Source organism: Euprymna scolopes, chromosome 10, assembly GCF_053919585.1.
Source record: "Euprymna scolopes isolate OS-2025 chromosome 10, ASM5391958v1, whole genome shotgun sequence".
NCBI lineage: Eukaryota > Metazoa > Mollusca > Cephalopoda > Sepiida > Sepiolidae > Euprymna > Euprymna scolopes.
The window spans coordinates 134,372,242-134,392,061 of NC_136491.1; the positions used below are offsets into that span (position 1 = coordinate 134,372,242).

General features: G+C 28.3%; 1 protein-coding gene across 4 annotated transcripts in view; it reads left to right on the plus strand.

Annotated features, from left to right (window-relative positions):
• Window positions 1–1,651: 1,651 nt before the first annotated feature.
• The window catches only part of LOC145286282 (transcription factor Sp9-like), a 304,352-nt gene continuing 286,183 nt past the window's right edge, over window positions 1,652–19,820 (plus strand). The window contains exon 1 of one of the 4 annotated variants that reach the window (XM_080135132.1): window positions 1,652–2,678. Coding sequence is in view for 2 of the 4 variants with exons in the window: in XM_080135135.1 (XP_079991261.1) it covers window positions 2,658–2,678 (21 nt within the window). In the remaining 2 variants the exon portion in view is untranslated. The remainder of the gene's footprint in view (window positions 2,679–19,820) is intronic. The other 3 variants (XM_080135135.1, XM_080135129.1, XM_080135126.1) reach the window with 3 other exon arrangements.

The following is a 19,820-nucleotide window of genomic DNA, read 5'->3' on the forward strand; positions in this document are numbered from 1 at the left end:
ATGGTAGATATACTATACACCTACCTGCATTATATGATAAAAGCTATACTTCTCCAATATATCACAGAGATTAATTTAGTCCCCCCCCCGTTCAGCTTCAATATTTTATTTCGCTCCTAAGATAACTATCGCTAAACGTCGAATCCCTAATATGTTACCGAGCATTTTTGCCCATCTTCTGATGAGAAGTATTAGGCTTTGAAATGCCATGGTATAAAGAGTTCTCACCTACCCTACACCCCTAATTAGATTATTACCTTATGGACTAAATGAATAAATCTCTCTCTCTCTCTCTCTCTCTCTCTCTCTCTCTATATATATATATATATATATATATATATATATATATATATATATATATATATATATATATGTATATATATACTAGCAAAAGTACCCGTCGTTGACTGGTTTCAAACACAGCCTACAGAAAATGGACTCTGATTTATGAAAGTATGATAGGTTATAAAAAGAAATTGTTGTAAAGAGATAGCTTCGAATTTGGGGCTATCAAAACCAAAGCAAAATATGATGAAAGTAAAAATAAAATAGATAAACCCCATAATTTATTATAGCATACCTGTTCACATTGAAACACACTGAAACACTTATCACAATATTCCGTGGATCTATACTAAAAAACCTTGTTAAACTTTGTGACATATTTCCATTCTATGGAGGTCAGGTGCGAACGAACACCCCATGATTTTATTATACCATATTTCTTCAAACTGAAACATAGTTATCAAAGTATACTTACGCAGATAGCTATGAAAAGTCTTTATTAAAGTTTGTGCCTATTTCCATTCTATGGCGGCCAGGCGCGAACGCAGACCCCACAATTTTATTATATCATCCTTATTGAAGTTAAAACATACTTGTCAAAGTATCATTATGTATATCTATATCAAAAACATTTGTAAATGTTTTTTTTTTTAATTTTTAAATTTTTTATTTCCATATTTTGTGGACCAGGCACGAACGCAGATCCCACAATTTTTATGAACCACCGTTCTGCCAGATCAAACATACCCATTCCTGTGTCTCGATACATCTTCTATAATTATATGTAATCAGTTTTTTTTTAAATAGTCAACCATATAGGATCCTATTCGTGACCACACACACACACACACATACACACACACATTCAGCTTTATATATATATATATATATATATATATATATATATATAAGAAAAAGTGAATTATTTATTTATTCATCATTATTTCAAGACTTTTTCACGACGAAATGGGGATGGTTATTTTTTTCTTTTTTCATTGTCCATAATATTGATATACTATCTCCATTATCTCCATAATTTACATCACACACACACACACACACACACACACACACACACATATATATATATATATATATATATATATATATATATATATATATATATATATATATATATATATATATAAACAGTGTGCCAATGTAAAAAAAAAGAACAAAAAACCCAAAAAACATTGGGTAAATAATTGCTAATCAATTAACGTTTCTCCAAAGAACGAATCGCGTAATAAAAAAAAGGATCCAATTATGTCATCATGTCTAAGTAAAAAAAAAAAGAAAATGAAATCTTTGACTGGCTCAAAGACCGAGAGGAAGAAGACGACGGTGTTACTGTTACACTTATACGGGGAAAGGCTTGCTTCTTTTTATGTAGTTGTGGCTCGGTGGTCGGTCGTGCTTTTCTCATTGGGCGTCGAATATCGGAAGAAACGAGGAGCTTTTCAGTCCGACGCAGCACGAATTTCAACTACACAGTAGTTACCAGCGGCTAACACTAAAAAAAAAAACGAAAAAAAAACGAACAGTACAATTAGTAGCGCTCACTGCTACTAAAAGGCCGAAAAGAAATTAAAAAAAAAAAGAAAGGAATAATAACAAACATCACACCTTCTTCGCTGATTCTATTCTGTTTAATAGCACAGACACTTCCGTTGGTGTACGATTTTATTATTAGCCAAAGCGTATCCTCATCGGTGGAGTGGGAATCTGAGCGGTAACGGACGTTTACTTGCATATTATTGATGATACAATATTTTGTTGTCGACAATATAGTCAACATGCACATGTATAAGTATATGTATATATGTATATACTGCAATCAACAGTAGATTATGAAAGGCTTAAAAAGAGACAAAGAGAACGAAAAAAAACAAGGTTTAAATAATCTATATAAAGTAAACGTATATCAATTTATATGATCACGAATTTGAAAGTGAAATATCAATATATATCCGAATCATAAAAGTCCTATATACAAACAAACCTTAAAACCTCTACAATCGAAATAAAGGAACAGTAGAGTGCAAGTAAAAGAGAGAGAGAGAGAGAGAGAGAGAGAGAGAGAGGAGAGAGAGAGAAAGAGGGAGGGAGAGAGAGAGAGAGAGAGAAAGAAAAGTGAAAGTATTATAGAAAATAAACAAACAAAAGAAAGATAGGAATCTATGTTTTCAATCCTTTTCACATAAATGAAGTTTTATCAGATGTGTTTCATATATTTTACTCAATTTCACTAAGTTCTAGTGTCTTCATTTTTGTTTTTTTTTGTTTTTTACAATTACGTATTCGTCATTAACAACCAGAACACCTCAAGCACTGACAAGGATGTGCCGACCGCTATAGAACCAACACCTACTATGGCTGCAACGATTGTAGGGGTAAGTAATATAAATAAACACACGCATACAAACACACACACACACACACACACACACACACACACACATATATATATACATATATATATATATATATATATATATATGTGTGTGTGTGTGTGTGTGTGTGTTTATATATATATATATATATATATATATATATATATATGTACGTATACATATATACGCATATGTATATTATTCTATGTATATGTATATCGATGTATCTATGTGTTGAGTATACGCTTGTTTTATATGCATTTTCTGGTCATTGTCATCAATTGTCCCCCCCCCAAAAAAAAAGGAATACAATTGTTCAATTACAACGCAAATCATAAGATCCTTAATTCATACATATGCACACAATAACATGCAAACAAATTACAAGTAACTACTCCCTTGCCACGACACTTACTCAAATACATATATACACACATCGACACGTAGAAATATATGTGTATATCTATAAATCTATATATCCATATGTATATACATGCATATATGTATGGGTATATATATATATATATATATATATATATATATATACGTATACATGCATATATATTAATATATGTATTAATATATATGTATACGCATGTAAATATGCATATGTATATATATATATATATATATATATATATATATATATATATATATATATATATATATATATATATGTGTATAAGCGTGTATATAAGTAAATGTACGTACATATATATGTGTACATATGTGTGGATATATATAAATGTATATATATAAATATATATATAAATACATTATATATATATAAATATATATATATATAAATGTATATATATAAATATATATATAAATGTATATATATAAATATATATATATAAATATATATACATATATATATGTATATATATATTTATATTCATGTTATATGTGTGTGTGTGTGTGTGTGTGTGTGTGTGTGTGTGTGTGTGTGTGTGTGTGTACATGTATTTTTACGCAGCATGTTATTGTTTTTAACACATTCGTTAAAAGTGATTAACAATGTATTTCTGCATATTTTTGACTTGGTCTTTCACTTATAACCTGATTACTCCGAATGCATTTGAATCTATCGAGTAAACATGGTGCATAGATATATATATATATAGAGATAGATTTTTATCTGGCAATGACGTCTTATTTACAGAATTAATATTATACTTTTTGTTGTTGTTTTATTTTTTTAATGCAAATACACAGACACATCCTCCGTCTATCGCACACAAGCATACACATACATGTGTCCATGCGTGTGCTTTTATTTCTCATTAAGGTGTGAGAAAACTTTTAAAGTTCAAAATTTTGTCACGACGTTTGAATTCTTGTTCTAATGTATTCGTAATTCAAGAGATGTCCGGACAAATTTTAAAAATACAACCGTAAAAAAAAATAAAGCAATACGCATGTTTTGTTTACTTTTCGTTTACTCTAAATACATTGTATACAATTGATAAATCAGAAGCAATAAAACTAAAAACCAAACCTTAAGGAAAAAAGTAGATCACTAATATATATATATATCCTCAATACATGTATCTAATTCAAATATAGACAGCTATGACAAGTAATTTACACATATTGTATACTGTAAACATGAACTAAAAAACAATATATATACACAATTAAATCATAAGTATTTAGTTATTTGTCAAACCTATAATTTTTTTTGACATATAAAAGTACATATTTTAGAATATTAGCTGATATAGTTGCTACTGTTTGATTATTTATGGGTTATCAGTGTTAGCCGCTGTATCCACATCAGGATTCGAAACACAAGGGATGTTGGTAGCAGTGAATGAAAGGCTAATCGACCACGATATGTCAACGTGTATTCAAGTTGCAAATTTCATAAAACTGCAAAAAGCATACTAACATATAAACAAATATACAACACACAATATATCGACCTATATATGACTTCATTGATGAGCTGTGTCACCGCGAAAGAGTCTGTATATATATATATATATATATATATATATATATATATATATATATATATATATATATATATATATATATATATATATATATATATATACAGACTCTTTCGAGACTTCCTCTGGATGAATGAGATTAAGAAAACCGGTTTCTTAATCTCATTCATCCAGAGGAAGTCTCGAAATAAAGACGAAACGTTGATGAACACATAATACGGTTTGTTCCTTTTTATTCTCTCTCTTTCTCTCTCTCTCTCTCTCTCTCTCTATATATATATATATATATATATATATATATATATATATATATATATATATATATATATATATATATATATATGTATATGAGATTTATGGAGATGATTTTAAAACCAATATATCTGCCGGGCGCTCCCTATTTGGGGGTAGCAAATTGGTTAAATGGAAACTTATTCCAAACTTGCATTTGGGTAAAAATTCACTTTCGTATAAATAATTGAATTCGTTCAAAACGTATCACAAAAAATAAATAAATAACTCACACACACACACACACACACACATATATATATATATATATATATATATATATAATACGCGATAACTGTATTATTGTTTACGTGGCAAGTGTACCCACGCAGATATTCGAAAACCGAACGGCAACTCTTATCCAAATACCAGTTCGTAAGTGCCTAAATGAGTGTATGTGTCGCTTACTTACGCAATGTACCTACTTAGTAATGATGCTAATCGCACAATTAAATGGTAGTTTATGAAACAGGAGAGTTGATGGGCAGAGAAAAAAAGGATGTTAGGTATTACATCAAGTTGTAACAATAAACACAACTGAAAAACATAAAAAATACAACAATAAATAAAACGTGGCGTTTATATAGCAGGAGCATTAGTTCAAAACATGTTTTTAAAAATAAAAGTATTTGAATCACATGTCACTACACAAAAAATCACAATCAAAAAGATTACTTCAATAATTTAATAAAAACATATTTCATGTATCCATATTCCATATATAATGCTATATGGAGGTATAATATATTACATATCAATGTTTAGTAACTATTAAACAGTGCTCTATACAGTACTAGATAGCAAGTTCTGAAAATATATTAAGGAAAATTAAGCTAAACTAGCGATCTTGCCATATATATATATATATATATATATATATATATATATATATATGTGTGTGTGTGTGTGTGTGTGTGTGTGTGTGTGTGTGTGTATATGTATACGTTTTATTTTTTATTACCGTTTTTTTTTTATGTTTAGTTATAGCAACGCGACCTTTTTTGTGCCGTTATGTAGCCTCCTTAGACATTACAGAAACATCCGTTCATGGTGGAGTCGTAATAAAAAATAAAACGTATATTTGCTCTACAATAGTATTGAGCACTTCAGGTTTTTATCATTTGCCATTTCTACTATATATATATATATATATATATATATATATATATATTAAGAGAGAGAGAACATTTTTATAGTCAGGTATGCATATTTAAATTAATTTAAATATGTATGTATGCATATATATATATATATATATATATATATATATATATATATACATATGTGTGTGTGTGTGTGTGTGTGTTTGTGTGTGTGTGTGTGTGTGTGGTCAGAATAATTGACTAAACTAATTAATGAATTTATATGAAGTTCGGAATATATATTCTAATAAATAGAGTAAGTCACATGGCTATATAGCTGTTACTGATTTTTAATGCTAAGATTTATGAAGTATGCACACATACACATACACACACATATGTATATGTGTATTTGTGTGTGTAGACACACACGTACATGTATACATATATATACACAAATTCATATACATATATATGTGTGTGTATGTGTGTGTATGTGTGTGTGTGTGATTGTGCGTTATATATCCTAAATTAATGAATATATCATTATTGATATTAGACTACATTCTAAAAGTAAAGTCAGTAAAATAGGCATATTATTTCTAATAAATGTTTCCACGCAAAAAGTGCATATGCACACGCACACATACACACACGCGCGTGCACGCACATATATATATATATATATATATATATATATATATATATATATATATATATATATATATAACGGAAAGGGTGAAAGATTATTAATATATATATATATATATATATATATATATATATATATATATATATAACGGAAAGGGTGAAAGATTATTAATTGTGAAATTATTAATCAAGTTTTCATAGGTAGAAACATAACAAGATCGAATTAATATACGATCGATTTATGCATTCAATATTTACAAATAAAACCGACGAATAATAAAGTAACATATTTCTAGATATCGTCTCCTCGTCAGCATAAATGGGGCGGAGGTTAAGATTGGGAAAGACACCAAATTTTTACTAGCTTATTGAACTAAATATAGTTGGTGAACATAGGACTGTGACAATTTTTATTCTTGTTCCTTGTCTCCACGTTAACAAAACGACTCTTGTCTGACTCTGTCCCGTGGGGGTGCATTGTAATTAGGAACTATATTTAATTCAATAAGCAAGTTAAAATTTGGTGTCTTTTCCAATCCTGACTACAATCATCCCCATTTATGCTGACGAGGAGACGATGTTCAGAAATATTTTACTTTATTCCTCGATGGTTTTATTTGTAAATATTGAATGAATAAAGAGTTTCTGAAACGATCGTACATATTAATTCGATCTTGTTTTCCTCTATGAAAACTTGATTAATAATTTCGCAAGTATTAATCTTTAACCCGTTCTGTTAATTAATATATGTGTGTGTGTGTGTGTGTGTGTGTGTGTGTGTGTGTGTGTGTGTGTGTGTGTGTGTGTGTGTGTGTCTATAATATGGACCCATTATCAGCCATATTGGAATATACATTATCGTCAACCCGATGAGTGGCATGAGCACATTCTCTGTAAATTTTGCATACACCCTGACACACCACCAAAAAATTATTTTAAATAATTTCGATACAACAAAAAGAACGGAGGAAAAATTTGCTTTTCATTAAATTTTAGGTTGTATTACGCAATATTTTTAAAGAAAGGATTGCATGGTCGTCAATAATATGTGCTTGGTTAAATCCTAAACTATTAATCTTATAATCATTAATTATGGAATATGTATTCGAGGCGACACAGGGTGAGTAAAGAAATGTGCGACCGAAATCCTTATACACACGCAATATATATATATATATATATATATATATATATATATATATATATATATATATATATATATATATATATATAAGTATTTACTATAATAATTATTAAATAATTATGTGTGGGTATATATATATATATATATATATATATATATATATATATATATATATATATATATATATATATATATATATATATACTATAATAATTATTAAATACCTACAGACACTAGTGTTTCATGTTTTCAAGAATCATTAGTTCAGGGTGTCACGATTAATACCAGTCGATAGATTCGAACCCGGCAACACAAGTCATGTCTGGCTACATTAGAAAGGACCCAATTCATTCGGCTACCGTTAACCGCGAAAAATACTGTTGAAATTTAATAATTATTCTTTTTTATTAGAGTGATCTAATCATATAAATATATACATATATATACATACATACATACATACATATATATATATGTGTGTGTGTGTGTGTGCGTGTGTGTGTGCGTACGTGTGTGTGTTTCTTTGGTAAAATATGGTTTTGCAATAATATTTTACTCTTTATGTATAGCAATCTTTTTGGCTTAAAAGCTCAATATATGGTAAATAGAACAACAGACCATATATAAGAGAATAGCAGATCACTTACATTTCAAGATTCAAATATTTAATTTTCAAAAAAGCTTCTCAGCATATCAAAATTTTGGTACCGAAATTTTAATATGCTGAGTGAGCTGTTTTGCATGAAAAATAAATATTGAGAACTTCTGTTAATCATACATATGGTATATGATTCTTTGGGTGAGGTACAGAATATAAATATTGCAATCATGAAGGAAAGTCGTTAGGATCTTCGAACAAATATCATAACGTTTCTTTATTTTGATTGCCCCGCCCCTTTTTTTTTTTTACCCATAATAGAACACAACGCAACTTTATTTTAATAACGTACATATTTTCGAGTTTCACTTTTTATATCTCCCTTTTATTTTTCTTTCCACTTCTTCGCCTTGTTTTTCTTTATTTTAAAACGCATTTTCATTCAATTATGAATAATAAAAGGCTTCCGTTTATAATTGCAATATATATATATATATATATATATATATATATATATATATATATATATATATATATATATATATATATAGTTTTTGTGGAAATGGTAATTAATAAATGGTAATTAATAAAAACTGAAAAAGTGCTCAATACAGTTGTAGACCATATATGCATTTTATTTTTTTATTGCCGTATCTTTCTGTTAAGTTACATTATTGTTTCAGTTACTTGGCCGTTTTTTTAGCCGTCTGTAGCATCCTCAGACTTTTACAGAATCTGTAAAAGGTTTCTGTAAAAGTCTGAGGATGCTACAGACGGCCAAAAAAACGGCCAAGTAGCTGAAACAATAATGTAAGTAAACAGAAAGATACGGTACTAAAAAGTGTATATATATATATATATATATATATATATATATATATATATATATATATATATATATATATATATATATATATAAGGAGAATGCTGTAGTCTGTTTGAAGTATTGTATATAGTGTTTGTTTGCGGGTTATGACAATGGCATCTTGTACAAAAACACCTTAGGTACGAGACAAGGTAAAAACAATAAAAAAATATTATTGAAGGAAATTCAATAATTTTCAATTTTAAAATATTTATTTACCAACATAATGTGTTGCAAAAAACGATAGCTGTTGTGAATTTCTCAAATTTTCAAGAAAATGTTCTTTTTTTCAAGAAAGAAACAGAAATATGTACACCTATTTTATATAGAATTGATCACGAATTCAGAAGAAAAAATATCACATTACTCAACCGTATGTTTTGCAAGAACAAACATAAATTATTTTATTTCAACTGGAGGTACCCTGGTTTCATCCATCTGTTCATTCTGGATTTATGTGAAAATCCTGCTGGTTTATATATTTTACTATTCGCTCTACACGGTCCTGTAAAAATAATTTTTCAGAAATCATACTAATGTTAAATTAAAATTCAAAAGAAATAATAAACTAAAATAAAAAAGTAACGAGACTGATATAAAATATCCATTTTATTTATCTTAACTTGGATGTTTTCAATCGAACTCATAAACCATTGAGCTGATATTAATAAGTACAGTATATGAAGTACTCAAGTGTCTTATTTCCGATATTTACAATACGTAAATTATTTAAGTAAAAGATCGCTTGATGTTATCTCTAGTTATTTATAACTAATTGACTGAAACATATTCATAATTGTGCAGCGATGCCTAAATAAAACAAACAATAAATGTATATCTTGCCTTATTTTATATTGAAAACTCTTGCATAAACCTCATTAAATTCATTGGGTGTTTTAACTCTGAACATTCTGAATCTGGAATTATAGACTATCCATTCTCGTGTAATCACCTTTTTCTTCACCATATTCCCTATGCTTCACTTTTTTGTTATCAAGTAAGATCTTTGACTTACTTGTTGTTTCATCAAATACTTTTGTATGCAAAATCCGATCCCGCATTTTGCTAATTCTTACCCACTGATGAGAAGGAAAGTATTTTTTCGAAACTCCGCGAATTAAGGACTATCAACTTATCAAGTGTTTCCTTTTCAGATTAAATATGTTTTTAACTCTTTTTCAAGGTGTTTTTTTAACATGTTTTATTAACTGTTTGCTCGTTACATGGTAACGACACTGGACATGCTAATATTTCGGACAAATGGTTGGTAAAAACTAGAAGTCCTTGTCAAGCGATTTAATAAATGGTTGTTTTTCATAGAAGGAACTAGGATTTCTGGTTATTTGTCGGAAACATTAGCATGTCCACTGCCCCGACAATGTACATTTGTTTATATTAATGAAAATATATTTTGCTCTTCTTTTATTGAGTACTTTTTATAATTTCATTAAATTCATTAGTTATCAATCTTAAATGCCTTTAACATAATTATGTATATATATACATGATCATGTATGTATGTATGTATGTATGTATGTATGTATGTATGTATGTATATATATATATATATAAAGAGATAGATAGACAGAGATAGAGAGAGAGAGAGAGAGAGAGAGAGTAATAGAAAGACAGACAGACAGACAGTATGAGATAAAGAAAAGGAACAAACTAAGTCACACGTTCATAAACATTTCGTCTTTATTTTAAGACTTCTCCTGGATAAATTATTTCATACAGAAAAAGTCAACACAATAAAGACAAAACGGTGATATGCGTTTTATTTCTCTATCTCGTCGGAATACTATTTCTATTATTCTCATGTTATACGTACGCCCCACCCCCCTATATATATATATATATATATATATATATATATATATATATATATATATATATATATATATATACATCTTAAGTGGGGAACTTTTTATCTACATGTTTATACGCCGAAGAGATGCACTGAAACTTTTGTTTCAATTACAAATTACATCATCCGGATAATTTTTATCCCTTGTTTTAAAATTATTTCCTAAAAATTAACAGGTTTTTAAATACCGCGTTGATAGAAAAAAAAAATTAATAATATTTTAAAAAAAAAATAATATTTAAAAAAATAATAATAGTAAAAATAAAATAATATTTAAAAAAAATAATATTTAAAAAAAATAATATTTAAAAAAAATAATAATATTTAAAAAAATAATAATATTAAAAAAATAATAATATTAAAAAAAATAATAATATTAAAAAAAAATAATAATATTAAAAAAGATAATAATATAAAAAAAATAATAATATTTAAAAAAAATAAGATGCCGAAAATGTTGGGTTTTCACATTTTATTTAAATGATGTGAAAACTAAACGGAAAGTTAATAAAATTTACTGGAGAAAAAAGAAAATTACAAAATGCATTTTTAAATTTAAATTTTTGATGAAAATACATTCAAAGAAATTGAAAAAAAAAAACAGTTGGAATTTCGTTAGTAAACGCTAATCGGTATTGAGTACCGTTGAAATACCACTGAAACAAAAAAAAAAGAATAAACATATTAAATAGTTAAAGCAGTCAACTAGCGTCTATGCAATGTTCACAACTTCCGCCCGTGCGAACACTATGGATTCGCCTGAATTCTGCGTTTAATACTTCTTAATTCCATTCATTGCCGTGGCGATTGTTTGGTGACCCTGGGGTAGAGGTTCAGCAAATTGAGCAAACTGTGGCTTTTTGGCTGGCTGTGTTCTAGTCTCATGACCGGCAAGAATTATTACACTACACCGATGATTGCGTAGGCATGAAACAATAGTGTCCGTAGGTATAAATGAATAATTACTTAGATGTTGTTTTGTTTTAATCTAAGTAAATCGCGATATATCCAGACAGTTGGCGAGATGGTCCAGGGATAAGGGTTTAGGCTCATTACCGTTGGGTCCCGATGCAGCCACTCTGATGAGTCGTAGACGACGAAACACGTGTCAGTGGATAATTACATGTTAAAAATAATATATATACCGCTCCCAATGTGGGGGTACCAAATTGGTTAAAAGGGAAAATTATTCCCAACTCGAATTTAGGTAAAAATGCACTTTCGTAAATAATTGAATTCATTCAAAACATATCGGTAAAACCAAACCAAAACAACACACACACACACACACACACACACACACACACATATATATATATATATATATATATATATATATATATATATATATATATATATATATATATATATATATATGTATATATATATATATATATTAGATTGATCTAAATAAAATGTAAGATTGGGAAGCAACTAGAAAATTATAGAAAAAAAGAAAACACTACAAAATTATAGAAAATCTAAATACAACATGGATAAAACATTATTAAAGTTAAACAGCAACGAAATGAGGAAATGGCGATAGATATAAACGTAACATCGATGTCTATATTTTTGACGGTCATATTGAAATGATTACGTGTTTATTCAAAGAAGGGAAATCATTTTTGAAATGAACATCTTTACTATTATATAAAAAGAAACTTTGTGTCCATGTGCGTCTGAAGATTCGTTCCTATGGACTCCAAAAATGCTGGACCGATTTCTATGGCATTTAACACGAAGATACATTAGGTGCCTGACAGTGTTCTTAGATAGTCGTTTTATCAGAATGTCTTCGATAAGTATCGATAATCGATAATCGAAATGATCTGATTAAAGAAAGAAACAGGCGATTTTGATCAAAGTTAACATCTTACGCAGCCTAACATGACAAATGCATTTGACAAGTTTTATCACCACACAAGCCGAAAGGTCCGTAATATAAAATCAACAGTAGGATATTTGATATGACAGTGGCGCGTTCTAAATAAATGTTTCTGTTTAAAGCACACTTTCACAATGATACGTGACTTTTTCATTTGAAACTTTAATTTACTCAATATCTTCGCACAACCAGTAAGGCCAAGCGTATAAAATCAACAGTAAGTTCTTTGATATGACAAGGGCGCGTGCGAAATGAATGTTTCTGTTTAGAGACCAACTGAAGTATGATACTTGACGTTTGCATTTTCAACTTTAATTCAAGACGTTATATATAAAAATAATTTTATAAAATCGACAGTAGGTTTTCCACAGTGTTATGTAGCCTAGAGTGCCTTGTAAACTAAGTCACTGCATGGCAGTATATAAAACTTCTTCCAGTGCACCACGACGGGTTCATAACTAGAGTAGGCAATCGATTGATTTGATTGAAAAATACGCGATTTCACCGATTTCGATGATATTAAAAATATGGGAGTATAAAACATTTGTTGATCATCATTCAACCCCAGGCAACGTCGGGTAACCCTGCTAGTTATTTTATGATAAGAACTTCTGTAGAATATAGGAATCAGCCGCTAGCTCTATCGTAATGGAAATGGAAGTCTGGATGTCATAGTGAGATTAGGCGACATACAAAGAATGAGGAAAAAATAATAACAAAGGTAAAAAATTTCAATAATAGTTGTAAAAAAATTAGAATGATCAATTTTACTAAGTATTAACAGTTGGTAGATGATTTAATTAAAGCTTTCAACATAAGTATGCTTATTTCTAACTATGATTGACATTTGGTTTTGTGTTTTTCTTCGATCTAAAATATCAAGATTAATTTCAAAATTAGAACTACCACCCAACTGATTTGCTTTGCTGACATACAATCAAATATGCAGGTCACATTATGAATATAGACGCCATTTTAAGAAGGAAATTTAAAAATTCGTATTTTTCGGATTCTTCAAACTACAATTCACATCTTGAGTTCTATTTTCACAGTGTTTCGATTTATGTAACCTCCAATCTTACTAAGGTATATATTGTCGAACTCTTGAATGTTACTGTCGAACTCAAAATTCTGCACGAAATTTCAAACGGAACCCTTTATTTAATCCACAGGAGTAGTATGCTCTGGTTCTGTGTAGAAATCCTGAGTAATTCGCAATTGTTTTTTTTTTAGTATTCTAAGCATTGGTGTTTTGACATTCAACAAATCGTCGTTCACAACGAGTTTTTCCATGTATTTTATTAGGAATTAAACAAGTCAGAAATTATTGTTAACAAAATGAATTAAAATAGACATTTTTGAAATTATTTGCTGAAATATTAAACATAATCATAAATGTATATTATTTTAGTAATGCTAATGTAAGTAAAAATAAATAATAACTGAATATACAGCAGAACCCTGGGATAGGGGATTAAAAATTAGTAACAAAATACAGTACAGTATATAATATAGATGTATATAATGAAAAAACATTACAAGTAACACCCTAAGGCGGGGCAAATACCGTAATCAGGGGCGGAGAAAACATCGTATTCCACATCGTAACCTGAAAAAACGTATTCTTATGTCACCGCTGCGCAAATATCTAATAAATAACGATGTTCGAAATTATTTTAGTTATCAAATGTATATATATATATATATATATATATATATATATATATATATATATATATATATATATATATATGTATGTATGTATGTATATATATGTATATATATGCATACATATATATATACATACATACATATACATACATACATACATACATATATATATATACATACATATATATATACATACATACATATACATATATATATATATATATATATATATATATATATATATTATGTTATCAAAGAATAAATCTTTAACAAAGCAAGCCTTTAACAGGGAAAATCTTTAACAATGAAAATCTAAACACCATATGGAGAAGAAAAAAATAATATTAAATGAATGATGAATAATAAAAGTTTTATATGATTTTATTATATCGTCGGAACAATAGGGAAAATTTAAAGGGAAAATTAAGAAACAAAACTCTATATAAATCAAATAGATGTATGTATGTGTCTTTGTATATATATATATATATATATATATATATATATATATATATATATATATATATATATATATGTATATATATGTATATATATGTATATATATATATATATATATGTAAGATAATAGTACAAAAAGGAGTGTTTTTCTTAATGTTACCCGTAACTTCTCTTTATTGTTCTGATGATATAATTAAGTTATATATAACTTTCATGTAATATTAAATATGTGTGTGTGCGTGTATTTGCATGTGTTTTTGAACGTGACATTACACACGTTTAAACACGTAGACCCAATACATTGTAGACTCAATCGCAAAGGAACATGAGACAAGTAATAACTTGACTCCCTTTTTTGTAACAACAACATTTATTTCCTTATTCTCCCGCCACATACGACTTCCTGTTACGACCGTGAGGACACTCACGTTCCCAATATGCTCGTGTTTTTTTTTGTCTTTCCTTTTCCCGAATCAGTGACATTTTTTTCGCATGTATGTATGTGCGTCCGAACTCTGTTATATATATATACAGAACCTATCGATATATAGGAGAGCTCAATGCACAAAACAGATCAATAAAAAGAAGCAAATGAATGATGAAACTAAAAATCAAGTTAATTACAATATTAAAAAATATATCAAATATTTATAACAAAAACAATAACATGTATACCTTGCATAGAATTTTGATGATTTTATAAATATTGTAATTATTTTTTTATTTTTCATGCCATATATATATATGTATATATATATATATATATATATATATATATATATATATACACACACATTCAATTATATTTCACTTTTTATTCATAGCAATGCTTTAATTTATGAAATGAATTTTGTAATCATGCCCGTATGCTTTAATTTACTTTTAAAATTGATACGTGTTTTTATTTTTTATTTTGATGAGTTCAGGATGAAATAAATAAAAACGTTAACATAAAAATTACATGAATGTTTTTGCGCTACGAAATAGATGCTGTCACGAATTGTGCATGTCAACTTAATTCAAGGAATAAACGGTGTAATGGTCAACATCTTGAAATTTGGAATATACACTTTGTCACACACACACACACACACACACACACACACACACACACACACACATATATATAACTATATATAACTATATATATATATATATATATATATATATATATATATATATATATATATAGCGTGTCCAGGGGTGATGAAAAAAATCCAATAAAGTGCTCGATCGTAGATGTGATAGCTGAAGATACAATATTTATTATGACACTATATATACATATTTCAAGGTCGTACCATTGGTTTCGATACACCGAAAACAGTAATAATATACTGTGGAAAATCGGTATAATTATTATATATATTATTACTGTTTTCGGTGTATCGAAACCAATGGTACGATCTTGAAATATGTATATATAGTGTCATAATAAATATTATATATATATATATATATATATATATATATATCATGCTGCCCGACATTGCCCGGTCGTAAAATAAGCTTCGATATCATAATTTGATTTATGCAGAGTTTGTATGTATTATTATATTATATTGGACCTAATATATTATAATGATTTTAAAAGTTAAAGAAAAAAAAGACGAGAATTGAAAGTAAAACGTTTAGCTAACGAGTTACTTTTTCCTTTGACGTTAACGCCTGAGCTATGAAAACATGGTTGCTACAAGGCTTAAAATTAAAACATGAACTAATAGCTATTACGTAACGAATGCATATTCCTAATGTCATCGTTCGGCCTTCACCTGGCAAATTTTCTTTTTTTTTTATTTTCAATCTTTTGCAACAATTTTCCCCGGCTAAAACCCAAATATAAATTTTTGCATGGGTTCGAATACCCTATATTACTTTTCATTTCTGTAGACCAAAAGCTGATGTGGTAGGCTTAATTTTTTAAACAAATTTATATACGCATACATAAATATATATAGAAAAAGGTTTGTGTTTATTATAAACATTTTACCCAAATATTACCCAAGTCGTGTAGAATATTACATGAATATAATTACACGTAATAGTTAACTAAATATGATCATCCGATCAGAAAACCGAAAAAAACTAATAGGAATTAATTGAAATGAATGTTTAAATGAATATGCTAATTAGCTAGATCTTTTGCAGATGAATGCAATACCACGACACATATATAACAAAGTTGTATTTTCATTTGAAATAAATAGAAAAAAGGATTTTTATATGAATATCAATACGCAAAAGAAAGAAATTTATAGGAATAGAAATAAGTGATAAGTATTTACTCTATTTCTCAACTCTATTTAATTCTGATCTACAAAACAAATTTTTCAGTCTAAATAGTCACGTTTATAAGAAGTTTAATTCAATTTAAGATATTGTAGATAATACTATATCTCACTAGTAACATTCGTCTATCTGAAAGCACTATCAATAATTTGCCTACTCTTTATCTGTGCCTAAACTTAAACGTACATTCCATGAATAAAGCTTGTTTCTTAGAACTGCACACCTTTAGAACACTTTTGTATTCCTGCTTTCCAACCGACTACAATATGGTCATCTTCAAGTCCAACGTAAACAAGTTCGTGATGAGTTGTTCCCTTTAAGTCATCCAATTTACCAAATTTACACTACTAACGATTACTACGATATTGCCCCATTGACTACTGTACATTCATTAACTCTTATCCTCAAGTAGACTCTGGGTCTTGATAGGTGATGACTCCTATGTAAAAAAGGAAGAATTTTAAATTGAAACAGTCCTCTGTAACTACCTACAATCCAGCAACGCTAAATATCTATACGATAAATAGAGCTATATTTTCATAATAACAACTTGTGTTTATATATATATATATATATATATATATATATATATATATATGTGTGTGTGTGTGTGTGTGTGTGTGTGTGTGTGTGTGTGTGTATGTGAAGTGTAAAACCGAGATTATTTCTTTTCATAAAAATTCAGAAAGTTTTGGTTTTTGAAGTATATGTCTGAAAACATAAACATGATCAGCATTCTTTATTTTAAACATCTAATACGCATGTTTGTTTGTGATAATTCACTGTTATTTTTAAATATGGGCATCGATAAGGACTATGCTTGGAACAAGACCACACTGCTCTATCGCTATTTTCATGGCAAGTGCTCGACTGAACTCCAATCTATGGGCTCTCCTTTCCAAACTTTCACAAAAAACTCGACTAGCTACAACTACTATATATGATTCCCCCCACCCCACCCTGTATCTGTGTTTAATTGTAAATGCAGATTCCATGATAAAGATTTTCCCAGAACTGTCCGCCTTTGGGGCACTGTTTCCGTCATATGCTTCCCGGTTAAATACAACATGTTAATCTTCAAATTTAAACTAAACAAGTTCCAGTTTAGCCGTCCTCATAAATAATCAAATTCTACCCATTTTACACCACCACTTTACATTCATTACCTTGATAAATGGTGACTGTTAATTTAAAAAAAACAAAAAGTAAACAAGAGTGTTGCTATAGACGTTCAAAAACATGACAAAATGGCATCAAATATAAAAGCAGTAGAAATGAGAAGAAAGTTTTGTGTTCAGCGGGTGTTCCTTTGATAGTCTGTATAGGAAACCAGGTTGAATGTTGGCCCTTTTTTTATTTCAGGTACAAGAATGCAGCAAAATAAACCAGGTTAATACATGTAGCCGGCATAGACCAAAAACAAGGGCGAAGAAGAATTAAATCGAAAAGGATATGCAACTAGCAATGGTGTTCTATTACAAAAATAACACTCACATAAAGAAACTCCTTTAAACATGAAGAACATAATCCTTGTACTACGTTTATTTGCATGTATATATATATATATATATGTGTGTGTGTGTGTGTGTGTGTGTGTGTGTGTGTGTGTGTGTGTGTGTAAAATAGTCCCGCTATTACTTACGATCTGGTTTTATTATATTTTACATTTCTCTTTTTTTAACATTTGTTTTGGTGCATTCTTTCTGAAAAAGAGATTATATTACCGAAATATAAAAGATGTCGGCTACCCTAGTTAGTTCAAACAGTAAGTTTATTTTACTGCTTTGTATCTATGATTGATCTGGAAAATAAAAATAAATAAATATATGAAAATGTTAAGACAAAAAAAATCTCTTCATCATCCTTGTTTGTTTGTCTATAGATCACATTATTTTAACATCTGCATTGCTATAGCCTTCTTATACTCTTCCATATATATATATATATATATATATATATATATATATATATATATATATATATATATATATATATATATATAGTAAGTTATAAAATATATATGGCGATTAAGCTACACTGAATATTACGTGTTTCATCCACTCTAGGAATCTTCAGGCTAATCTTCAATAAGCTTAGGATATTTCAAGAATCCTAGAGTGGATGAAACGCGGAATATGCAGTGTAGCTTAATCGCCATATATATTTTATAACTTACTAATTAGCTCTACTTACGTATTGAGCACTGATGAAGTAAATACTTAAAGTTTACCCATAAATTTATATTTTCGTATATTAATTTAATGTGAGTAAATGAAGTAGCTATATATATATATATATATATATATATATATATATATATATATATATAAAGCTGAATGTGTGTATGTGTGTGTGTGTGTGTGTGTGTGTGGTTACGAA